Below are 12,775 nucleotides of genomic sequence, written 5' to 3'. Positions count from 1 at the left end.
TGAAAGGACCCGGGAATGGCCTAGATTCTACCTAACAGTCGTGAGGAACGGACATCTGGGTTCAGCACTCACAGCAAAGAGCTCCTCCTGGCAACACGCCAGAGCCCCTCCCCTTCTCACCAGACACTGGGATTTGGGATTTGATCCCATTGTGCCTCCACCCTGGACACGGCAGCTCTAACCCAGACAGGAGGCGGACAGCCCTCAGGCGGAGTGCGCGTTGCGGGGTCGGGATCCCAAGTTTCCCCTGAGGCACGTCTGTCAAGACAGTGCTGAATCCAGCCACAAAATCGTGAGGACAAACTAACACATATCACAGGCCATGGGTTCCCAAAGCCACTGGGTCAGACTGTCTGGTCCCACAGCCCAGGAATCTGCATGTTTAAGAAACTCTTGCGCTGTTTTTTATGCAGCCAGCCTGGTCCCACTTTCCCATGGAGCAGTCAGGTTCAGAACACCCTCCCAGCTCCACTCCAGTCTAATTCAGCCAGCTGGGAGGGGGGTCTGCATTCCAACACCCCCTCCACGGGGAGTCTCACGCTGGATTCCAGAAACACTCACATTTCAGTCAGGAGCCTTGAAAATAGCTGCCCTCTGGAAGTGCTATGCACGGCGGCAGGACGCTAAAAACCTGCACAAACGCTACGGCCTGCTTCTCCTCTTTGCAGCCCCCGTGGACCAAAAGCAAGAGTCTGCCCTTCCAGCAGCCTGTCGTCCACCCCCCCCAGCTCCCGCCCTGGGGAGGACGTCCTGCTGGCCACTCAGCAAACACCCTGTGGGGGGCCAGGCCCTCATCTCCTCAGACAAACCACAATTAAAGGCGCTGATACACACTCTTCGGGACCTGCTGCCCGTCTTTACCCGATGCGCTGTCTGCGTCCTCGCCCCTTTCCTGCCAGCTCTTCTGCTTTGTTCTCGTGCCGCTATCTGCTTTCTCCTCCTTTTCAAAGGGTTCTCCTTATCTTCCCCCAGAAAGACCTGGTCAGGGGCCAAGCCCATCACGAGGTGACAGCCCAGCGGCACGGTTTGCTCCGTCAGGGGACCGTACCTCTTGCAGGTCCAGAGCCCGGGATGTCGTTTTCACCACCATCGATGTTGGGAGCACATCTTCCCTCCAAGGGTGGAGGTGGGTCGATTTCTGGCTCCAGCTGTTCCTTCCCCCAACATTTACTCCATCCTTTATGCAAAGGGAGTCCAAGGCAGGTGCTGGACTGGATTAAAAATGCTCTCGCAGAGTTGTGTGATAAAGAAAACCTACAATGTTCGGCACACTTCAGAGCACCCAGTCGTGTGTAAATGTTTAACGCAGGGGCCTCTGCCTTGGAGGATACCCAGAGACCCCTTCATTTATGTGTGTGTGTTGTGTGTCAGTTACACAGTCTACATTCGTGGTCCAAACACATGACTTCTGCAAGCCTGTTTTGTCCTTTGGTAAATTGTAGGCAGGCTATGCTGTCCAAAAACATAGCATCCTAACAACCTAGTGCAGAATGTCACACAGTCTGTAAGGGAAGATGGCTGCTTCCCACCAGACGGTGGCTGAGATGATGCTGCCTCCGTCGAGGATGAGACCCTCCAGGCTGACCCACACCGCTTCCCCCAACCACCCACTCTCCGTATGGAGCCCCCGACCACCAGAGAGGAGCCCAAGCTCCACCCTCAAGGGTTTATTTCAAAGGCAGTAAAGAAACAACAATAGGCTATCTGTCTATTGTCTCTTCTTTCCCAAAGCACAATAGTCCGACACCCACTTTTGACATTAAATACGTAACGCATTAAAATAGCCGACCTGTGACCCTGAGCTTACTAGACATCAGGGCATTAAGTATGTGTCCTTTTTTAGATAAATAATTTTATTGTTAGTAAAAGACCCAGTCAGATAGCGCTGTTGCTTCTCCCCCATCCCACGAGCCCACATCCTCAGACCAGAGAGGAGCCCCGGGGAAACAAGTCCGATGGAGGAAGGCATCTTCCAGGGTCATAAGCGGCTGGGAGCTGCTGGGGTTCTTGGGGTAGTGAGCTCGCAGCGGGCACGGCAGAGGAGGGGCCGCGCTCAGGGCCTGAGTGTCTTTCCTGCTGTGACATCACTTCTCCTGAGGCCACAGTGATATGCTTTCGCCCTGGAAATGACGTTCCAACGTTTTGTGACAAGTCTACAGCAACCAGTACATCTTACACTGGGACTAGCACACGTGTGAGTATGAAAACACACACGAAACACACATTTCCTAAAACACGACTTAACTCTTATTAAGAGCAGTGTGTTCTGATATTTCCTATTCTATTCTATTTCATTTAATTGTGGGAAAAAAAGGAAAGACAGTTATTTCCCAGCCTATTAACGAGGTCGCGACAAGCAACACTGAAGGACAAGAGTATCCATCTTTCTTCAGCGATCATCTCCGTTTCCCTGACGAGTCTTCCCAGTGCCATCTACTGGAAACTCTGGGTATTGCAAGCGCCTTTTCCCAGCACAAAGATTTTTCAAGGATGAGGTGAAACCAGAGAAATCTATACACCAATACAGTATGCGCTTCTTCCCCCAACGTAGAAGGGGCTCTGAAACAGTTTAAGGAGAAGTCTAGATGAATGGCTAACACACAAACCAAGCTCTGAATTCTAAGATCAAAGACACCATGTCCAATTCCCAAAGAGAATTTCCAAGCCAGAGAACAGCCACCTGACCGGGCTTGTCGGTGCAAAACTGACCCTGGAATCAGTGGTTTCCAGACAGCGACAGACCTGGGACCGTCCACACTAGCATTTCACAAAAAGCCGCTGTGGTCTAGCAGACACAATCCAACAAAGGAATCATTACTCTGCAGCCCTTGGTCAAACCTATGCCTATAATTTTTTTTTTTTTTTTTTTTACTAAAGCCACCCATATTATGAGTGTTTACTAGACCCTAACTTATTCCCAAAGCTCTTCAAGATGGTATATGACACAATATTGTTCTGACACACTAACATGTAGAAATCTCTTTTGTTCCTTTATGAGTTGTGCAGAATTTCCTTTTTGACAACTCACCGAAGCGTACAGAATTTAATTTTTATATTCAATAGAAGTCAATTTTCCCCACCAGTTTGCCTGGGGAGTTATAGCTTTGAATTCATTTCTGACCAACACATGCTTTTGATAGAAATACATTTGGAAGCATCTTTGTAATCTCTCCACAGTCTGCTTAAATAATCATACAAGAGCTATATGGATGTATTTGCCACTAAGAGCATCTGCCCGTCTAGTAAAGCCAAGGAAATTGACTTATTTTACCACGGCCTTGCAGCTGACACATCTGAGAACTCAAATCGCCCCCAAATATTTCATGTACGAACATAAGAATAGAGTGAGGAAAGTGGAAAGGCTTATAACATTTTCAAATTCAAAAGTGGGAATTTTTATGACTTTAATTTGAAACTGAAGAGAAGAACAATTAAACTAGTGAAATCTGAAAGTTTAACATACTTGGAATGTAACAACTGATCCTTTCCCCTAAATTATTTGACATTAACAATTTTCAGGATACATAAGTGAGGGTGTGGGTCAAAGGTACAGAGAGAAATCTTGTGAAATGCCCTTCTCCTGTGATAATTATATACAAAAACGTGAAAGGCCACTCCTGCTTTCAAATGATATTATCATATGTAAGTCATTATTAACAAATTATGCAGAGACTTCCAGGGGCTCTTAATATCTGCTCATTTGAGGAGGGCTGAATTTTCCCTTTTTTGCCAATTATTAATATGATTAATATTTCAACAGCAAAGTCGAGAAAGTGGCTGCAGACCAATAGCTCGTGGCTCAGAGACATCCAATGATTCCCGAACTGCCAGGTGTTAGCACGGGGATTCCTCTCTCTCATCAGTCCCTTCTTGCCTTGAGACATTTCTGCTATCACCTTCTGCTATCACGTATGATTTGTGAGTCAGAAATTTAACTGAGACATTCTTCATGTACATTCAGACCATCCTTCCCAGGGGGAACTCAAGGGGCTGCCCCATCAGGCAGCTGGCAGGCAATCATTCATTAAAATATATTAAGAAATAGGATTTGTCTCACACTGATTTCTTGCACAATAGCAGCTTTTTTTTGGCTTATTTGTAAGCCAACGACTTTTTAAAATAAATTTATTTATTTATTGCTGCATTGGGTCTTCATTGCTGCACGCGGGCTTTCTCTAGTTGCAGAGAGCGGGGGCTACTCTTCGTTGCAGTGCGCGGGCTTCTCATTGCGGTAGCTTCTCTCGTTTCCGAGCACAGGCTCTAGGCGCGTGGGCTTCAGTAGTTGTGGCACGCGGGCTTCAGTAGTTGTGGCTCGCGGGCTCTAGAGCACAGGCTCAGTAGTTGTGGCACACGGGCTTAGTTGCTCCGTGGCATGTGGGATCTTCCCGGACCAGGGCTCGAACCTGTGTCCCCTGCATTGGCAGGTGGATTCTTAACCACAGCACCACCAGCGCTGTCCCTGCACCACTTTAAATACCTGTATAAAAGATCAGCTAAATTTTGAATGCCTGGGATTTGTCTTTTTGCTACTAAGTACATATGTAAAAACCTTAGTCACACATATCTCTGACACTGTGAGGTGACAGGTGCAGCTGTAACACATACCTACCAGTTTAGCCATCAATATTTATTCAATGATACCCTGACCTTCCCTGAAAAGGGCCAGTCCTCTGTATCAGCTTCACTCAAGACCTACCCAGGAGACACCAGAGTTCTTCCATAAAACCGAGTCCAAAACTGTGCTCTATGTTGCTTGCTGCCTAGTTGATGAGGCTGGAGAGGTGGGCGCATCGGGCTGGGGAGGCTGAAGCGGAGGGCGGGACGGGTCAGGATGACCCTTTCAGGATGAAGACCTGAAAATGAAGGCTTATTTTCTTTCTTTTTTTAAAAATTAATTTATTTATTTATTTTGGGGGGCGTTGGGTCTTCGTTGCTGTGCGCGGGCTTTCTCTACTTACGGCAAGCGAGGGCTACTCTTCATTGCAGAGCACGGGCTTTAGGCATGTGGGCTTCAGTACTTGTGGCACACAGGCTCAGTAGTTGTGGCACATGGGCTTTGTTGCCCTGTGGCATGTGGGATCGTCCTGGATCAGGGATCAAACCCGTGTCCCCAGCATTGGCAGGTGGGTTCTTAACCACTGAGCCACTAGGGAAGTCCCTGAGGCTTATTTTCAATGTTTACATATAACAAAGTAATGCTTTTAACCAAAAATAATGCCGCAATATGATTGTGCTATTCACAGAATAATTACAGGATTTTTAAAACATTAAGCTGTGGTGTGATCTGCTAAGTGCATATACATCTAAGCTCGTGTGGCGATAACTTCAAATGTCCAGACGTGAGACCCTTTTTCCATCTTACCCTCCCTCCCCTCCTCTGCTCTGGAGGACACGAAATACCTCCACGAGATTTCTTGCCCCATCCGAATCCGAGTCTGGTTGGGAAGAAGACACCAGTGCACAGAAAACAACAGAAGTCACACCAAACAGAAGACAATCAGGTGCTGCGTTGTAGTTAAGATTTAAGAGCTGTAGGGGTTCTACCCATAAATCCTCAAATACAGAGTGGCTAGGATATTCAATCAGACAGCAATACACTGTCATTATGCAAATCAGGAGGATAAGTCAGGGAACACAGGAACAGGAAGTTGAACAGCAACCTGCAATCATGATATAGACACGAAAAGGCAAGGGGAAATCCTTCAGCGGGGGAAAGCGAGTCAGCTTTCAATGTCCAAACCGCCTTTACCAGCTGGCTTCCTGCAAAGGTTCCAGACACTTCCTTCACTCCAACCCCAGAGCCCCACAGAGCGATGCCCTGACAACCTGAAGGGCGTTCCCTGCCCCCCAGCTCCCAGGAGGCTCAGGCCAGGAAGGTTCCTCCAGGCCACCCACCTTTGCCTTGTAATTTCCAACCAGCCGATTCAGCACATCTCTCAGATGGGCCTTGTAGGGCTTTGTCTGTTCATGAACAGACACTCCTTCCCGGACTAAGACCTGGGGCTGGAAGGTGGGGTAGTGACAGGGGGACAAACTCAGGTTCGCCCAGCAAGAATGGCCTAAACTGGCCTGTGGCAATGAGGTGCAACCTTTAAAAGGAAAAGTCAGTACCTTTACGCTAATGTTCACAATCACGGGAAACCCATTTCTAAGGCCACATCTGCCCTGTCAGGGTGAATCATCTCTGCTCAACTTAAAACCGACCTAAGTGAAGCCAAGCGTGGGAGCGAGCACGCCTGCACCTCAGGGCTGGCCCCTTTGCAGGAATCCTGGGGTGAGTTTCCTGCCCCCCGTGCAGGACACAGTTCCCCAGACGCGGCCCACTCTTGCGATTTTAATTCTCCATCCACTTGCTTTGTGAATGTCAAAATACCCAGCCACATGTGAACAATGAAACCTTGTAATCCGAGCTCAAGCTTCCGGGAGAGGAACCGAGCTTCCCAGGGAGCCTCTCCAGAAATCCCACCAGCGCGCCCCTCCGAGACGTGTGTGCAGGGGAAGGGGTCGGTAGACTTCATTCAGGGGGGGCTCCCCACCCCGAACTGAGGACCTTCTTGCTATTTCTCAGCCGTGGGAGTAGGAGGACGTGGGCAGGGTCCGGGGGCACCCTCTGATGGGGCGCAGGGCTGGGCCCGCGTGCAGGGTCCCTGGCGCTGGCCTTGTGTCCTCACCACGTCCAACTCCGGCCCTTGGCACGTAGTGGAAAGTGATCGAATCAAACAGGAACTCAAGGAGACATTCGTTAAGTTTGCCTGCGAGGTTTGGGGGAGAAAGAAGCAGGCCCTTGGCCAAGCCCGGCAGTGCAAGCCCGGCGGTGCCCCCCCCCGCCCACCGTGAACCCACATTCCCAGGAGGGAACCGGCCCAGGGCAACCGCGCTGCCCGGGGGGAGCCTCGCGGGGAACCGGACCTCCAGCCTGAACTTACTCTTCAAATAAAAAAAATTTTTAAATAAAAATGAAACCGGAGCTTTGACTACGACTGTGCTCTTGAACCGGTCCACGTAGAAATAACAATAACAGCAACGACAACGATCCTTTAACCTCACCCTCTCCCCCAAATCGCAGGGAGCCGAGGCTCAGCGTCGCCCCGCTCGGACCCGGGCGGCCGGGGGCCTGGGGGCGCGGGGATCCGGGGTGCTCGGGGGACTCGGGGACACGGGGAAGCGCTGAGGACCCGGGGCTGGTGCGCCCCGCCCGCGGCGCTGGGGGCGGCCGGACGCCGAGGAGCCGCCCCCTCCCGGACTTTCTCAGCAGCTCCGGGGAAGAGGCGGGGTGCCGGGCGCGGTTAAAAGGCGCCGACGAGCGCACAGGTGTCCAAGGCCCGAGCGCCCGGCGCGCCGAGCTCTCCCGACACCGAGCAGATAGCGGCCTCCGCCGCCCCCCCGCGCCCCCTCGCCGCCGCCGCCGCTCCGGCCCCGCCGAGCGCTCCGCGAGACCCCGGGGAGTCCGCCCCGCCCGTGCGCCCCGCTCCAGTCGGTAAGGCCGGCTCCCACTCTCGGCTCCTCGGGACGGCTGGGGGCTGCGGACCCGGCGGGGAGAGACCCCAGGAGGCCTGGGGCTGTGGGACCCTCGGGGAGGGACCCGGGTACCCCGGGCTGGATCCGGCGCGCACCGAGGCCCCGCGCCGCCGGGTCCCGGGCAGTGGCGACAGCGGCGCTGGGGTGCAGGGAGGGTGGCGATCGCGAGTCCCTGGCCAGCAGCTCCTCGGGCCGAGTCTGGGGTTGGACCCGGCCGACCCCGCGGTGCGCAGCGCGCGTACTGGCCCGGAGCCGGGGCCGCGCGGGGAAGGAGGGCCGGACAGGTGCGCGGCCCCCGAGCCGCCTGGCAGTCGGCCTGGTTCCTCCGGGGAAAGCCTGGCACAGACACCGGCGCGCTTCGCCTGCCGCCACCAGGAGCCTGTCCACCAGGAGCCTGTCCACCAGGAGCCTCGACCTGGCCGAAGGGTTCGCTCAGAGAGGAAAGTCCATCCCGTGGGTCATGCGGAAGCTTAACCTGGAGGAAACTGACCTTTGCCTCCTGGCGCCGCTTTGCCGCCCCGCACAGCCGGATCGAGTCCGCGCTGTGGTTGCCTGTTTTTCTCCTGCAAATTCGAGAGCGGCGTTTCCAGGAGGCGGTGCAGTCGGGGTGGGGGGCGGCTTTCGGGGCGCTGGTCCCAAACCGGGGAGCCGTGCTTTAGGGCCGGCTGCGTCGGCCCTGAACGTCCCCTACCGGACAGGGAAGAAGCCTAACCCGTCCTCCTGCTTCCTGAGAGCTGGCCCCTGCGGCCGTCCCCCGGGACTCTCTCGAGATGTGTGGCGACAGCCGTGTCCCCATTTGCCCTTTGAGTCGGGGTCGGAAGTAGTGTGCGGCCAGTCACAATTACAGACACGGGGGGGACGGGGGGGGGGCCTGTGGGCCAAAGGGCCACCATCAGCAGAAGTAAGGACTGCGAAGCTAAGGAGTAAGGGATCCCTTTTGCCCCTTCTGGAAGCTAGTACTTCACCCAGCAGCCTCCCGACAGGACAAAACAGCTCCTCCGCCCCCGACCCCACCCCCGCAGGTGTGGGCCGGCCAGGAAGGGCGGGGGCCAGCACCCCGCTGCTCACTGTGGAGAGCAGTTTCATCCCGCTGGGTCGGTCCGCCTCTCCCTAGCCCATCGAGATCCAACTTTAATTTGCTCCTCTTTCTAAACGATCTTTAGAACAGGTAGCTGCAGCCCAACCAGGCGCTTTAAACAACAACAAGAGTATAGGGTTTACTTGGAACTGTCTTCTTCGCAGCCGCTGCTGACTGGACTGGTTTGAGGGGTGTGGGTCCTGCACTGGGCGCTGGCCTCATTCCAGATTTTTAGCCAGATGTACTGATACACGCCAGACGGTCTGTTTCTGTGAGTGTCCTGTTTCCACTTAGTAAGGGCCAGCGAAGAACTGGAGGGTCTGATTTCACAAGAGCTTTGAGTACACTGCTAGGGCAGGACGGACCAGGTGCAGAACCTAAGCCCTCCCGGACCGTCTGTATTTAAGGGTCAGGGCTGAGCCCAGAGCAGACCTTTTCCCAGGGATGTTTCTCTCTTTCGAGCTGAGCTGGCTGAGCGTTTCACGAGGATGTCTCAACGCTCGTAGCTCTCCTGCCCTGACCCTTCTCATGTCTCTGCTGTGGCCTCTGAACGAGGTGGCCTTGGATGGTTTCAGCCAGACCTCGGTGCCCCCAGCAGCGCCCCAGAGGCAGCAGGGTGATCAGACTCTCCCCAACCTGCTCAGGAAGCCCATCGGGAGACAGGACCCGACTTGCTTAGAATAAGGAGAGCACCAAGCTTTTAAGTAAGAGAAGCTGGAGGACTGAGAACCAGTTTGGAAGGAGTGGACACATTACTCATCAGATTGTGGAGGGTGGGGTCTTGTTTAAAAGAGGCTTGATTGAGACAGACAGGTGTGACTCTTAAGTATGTGAAGACTGTTTATACCCTGGGATGAAGAGGCCACTGGCTGGTGGAAGGTGAGCGCACAGGCTTCCCAGGTCCCTTCAGTAGGCAGCACATCACCCAGCAGTGTCGGTACTGACCTTCAGTACCGTGAGGGTGCCCGGTAGGGCCAGTCCTGGGGAATCACCGAGTTAAACGTTGTCATTTTTTTTTTTTTACAATGCACCCCTTTAGAAACACTTCTAAACACCATAGTCCATGATAAAAATGCACCGTCGCAACACTTTCCAAACCTGAGTACTAACCGATCGGTCAGTCCCAACAGGACAGCAAGGACCCCAATCTATACACAGAACAGTCACAAAAACCCACGCACACAGGGGCTTTTCTCCATGGAAGGACCATTTCTAACCTGCCCCTTTTCATATAGAGACAGGAAGTGAAGCCCTTTGGGAAACATTAAACATGGATTTTACCATTGGGGACAATCATTTCACTGCTGCATCCACATCCATGAAAGTGAATTGAGATAAGTGAAGGAAGGAGGTGCTGCCGTGAGACTTGGCCTCTCGGCCTTGAAGGCGACGTCGAGGTCATCCCCGGCTGGCACGAGGCCAGGGTACCGTCCAGAACAAGCACTTGGGAGGGCTGCATGCCGTTGGAGGGTTGGGGGGACCCGCGCAGGGGTTCAGTCAGCGCCTCCAGCAGGGCCCTGTGTCGGCGCGCACGTTTGCCGGGGTGCCCCACCCCACGTGTTGATCGTGTGCTACGGACTGGGTGCGCTACTCAGCTGGATATACCCCTCTTTACTAGAGAACGCGTTCCAGGTGTTCTGCGCACTACGCGGCTAGCCCTATGGCAGAAGAGGTTGGTTTGTTTTCCTCTTGTTGGGTGAGGTAGTGTGAGAGCCGGCATTTGTTCGGGAAGGGATCTCTGGGCGCTCACTTGCCCGGACCCAGCAAGCCCCCCACGAGCCGGTCCTGCCCGGTCCCCTCCATGTTGTGTCACTTTGTCTTTTCCAGCGCAAACTGACCGGACGAGAAGATGGACTGGGGCACGTTGCAGACGATCTTGGGGGGCGTGAACAAACACTCCACCAGCATCGGGAAGATCTGGCTCACTGTCATCTTCATCTTCCGCGTCATGATCCTGGTGGTGGCCGCGAAGGAGGTGTGGGGCGATGAGCAGGCCGACTTCGTGTGCAACACGCTGCAGCCCGGGTGCAAGAACGTGTGCTACGACCACTACTTCCCCGTGTCCCACATCCGGCTCTGGGCGCTACAGCTCATCTTCGTGTCCACGCCGGCCCTGCTGGTGGCCATGCACGTGGCCCACTACAGACACGAGAAGAAAAGGAAATTCATGAAGGGAGAGATAAAGAGTGAATATAAGGACATCGAAGAGATCAAAAGCCAGAAGGTCCGAATCGAAGGGTCGCTGTGGTGGACCTACACGGGCAGCATCTTCTTCCGGGTCATCTTCGAGGCCGCCTTCATGTACGTCTTCTACGTCATGTACGACGGCTTCGCCATGCAGCGCCTGGTGAAATGCAACGCGTGGCCCTGCCCTAACACGGTGGACTGCTTCGTGTCCAGGCCAACAGAGAAGACCGTCTTCACGGTTTTCATGATCGCCGTGTCTGGAATTTGCATCCTGCTTAATGTCACCGAATTGTGTTACTTGATGATTAGATATTGTTCCGGAAAGTCCAAAAAACCAGTGTAACACAGTAGCCAGCTTTAGATACAAGAGAGCGTGAGAGGATGGGGCAATCAGTGCTCAGCTGTGGGGCACGGTCACCCGCGCCACCCAGGTCCAGCGTCTCGTCTTCAAGGCCACCTTTGACCCCCTGTAGATCTCACGTGCGACCCCAGATGCCCCCAGAGGCTGCACTCCTGCGAGTGTCCGAGCCTCTGCTGCTCTCCGAAATCGGTCCGGTGAGGCCCGAGCCAGCGGGGGTGACAGTGCCAACAGTACTTCCCTATTTCAGACAAAGGATATGGCGTTTGTCTTCCTTTCTTTGAGGAAAGGAGAGAAACGCCAGGGCCTGAAGACGATGCTGAGAAGGTCTGGTTGATCCCCTTAGGGCTACCTGTGCCAGTTCCCTTGAATTAAAGGTAAACATGAGAATACTGGGTTTTTTATTTGCTTTGACGCTTTAGTCTTTAACAATGGACAAGGTTACCTAATGCTTCAAACTCTGTTATACTTTTTTAAGTGAAAATTTTAAATAAGATATGTTCTTTTGATCTACAAGGAACCATTCATTATACGTTCCTCTAATTTCGAAGGCTCAGATTATGACATGTAAACGGTGTATCATTAGATGCTCTCAGTGAATTTAAATATGGCCTTTCAGGTATGAATGGTTTGCAGCGCCACCAAGAGGCTGTCCGTTGCATGAATTGTGGCGTGTGCTACCTGGAAGCATTTCAGCTCTCAAGTGAAACAAGCTAGAAGTCCTTAGTGATGGCTTTTAATAGCAAACGGCCTCATTTCAAAAGCTTAGATGTGATTTTGTATGAGAAATACAGATTGCATGTACCACCAGCTACTACCGATGGTGGGTTGCCTCAAGACACCCTCAGCTCCCCTACGACGTTGCCTTTTCCACTCCCATGGTCCACGGGAAGAATACTGACTGAAAGAGATTGCTTGGGAGTATTTTATTGCCACAGTACAATTTAATGGTGCAGAACAAAATGGAAAAATTGCGGGGGGGTAGCTACTGTTTCTAAAGAACAGGGAGAGACTAGACCCTAAATTCTGACAATTAAAAATGAGTTTCATCTACTTCAAAGGTTTGTTTGCTTCCCTTTTCAGCATCCAGGTTTTTTAAGTGAAAACAGAATTAATAGACACTTCTTAAAAATACAAACTAGGGTTTAGATAACTATTTAGCAGTTCTATAAGACAAACTGAATCCTAATATTATCATGATGCTTGACATGGTTTCCAAAAAATGGTACTCAACATACTTCGATGAGAGTAAAGATTTTCCTGTTGCCAAGAATAGCATTATAAAAACATTTTGTAATAATAAATAATAGCTTTAATTACATACTTGTAACTAAAATAATTTTGTCATATCTCAAGTCATTTAAATATTAAAATATAATTAATTCACATAATAGTTATTTAAAATCTATTACAATTTTTAATCGAATAGCAGCTTTTAATTTCACCTATATCCAGTTTTGTAAAAGTATGTTAATATTTTATATTTCAAACACTAAATGGGTAAGTTACCACGGTGTCTGTCCGCGATTCTGGGATTCTTCCACGCCAGTTACAGAAAAACCTGTCACCAGAAAGACTGACAGGGAAGGGAGAAAGAAGGATGATTCCTACCCCGCCCCACGCTCACCGCTAAA

The 12,775-nt window shown here is 52.0% G+C and overlaps 1 protein-coding gene across 1 annotated transcript; it reads left to right on the top strand.

Annotated features, from left to right (window-relative positions):
- Positions 1-6,637: 6,637 nt before the first annotated feature.
- On the top strand, positions 6,638-12,514 carry GJB2 (gap junction protein beta 2). The gene is made up of 2 exons (XM_082859609.1): positions 6,638-7,477; positions 10,424-12,514. The coding sequence occupies exon 2, from the start codon at positions 10,446-10,448 to the stop codon at positions 11,124-11,126; it is 681 nt and encodes a 226-aa protein (XP_082715735.1). The 5' UTR covers positions 6,638-7,477; positions 10,424-10,445; the 3' UTR covers positions 11,127-12,514.
- Positions 12,515-12,775: the final 261 nt, after the last annotated feature.

This window comes from Leucopleurus acutus (genome assembly GCF_964270905.1).
Source record: "Leucopleurus acutus genome assembly, chromosome: 18".
Classification (NCBI taxonomy): domain Eukaryota; kingdom Metazoa; phylum Chordata; class Mammalia; order Artiodactyla; family Delphinidae; genus Leucopleurus; species Leucopleurus acutus.
The sequence above is the reverse complement of the archived record's forward strand: the minus strand, read 5'-3'. Positions and strand labels throughout refer to the sequence as shown.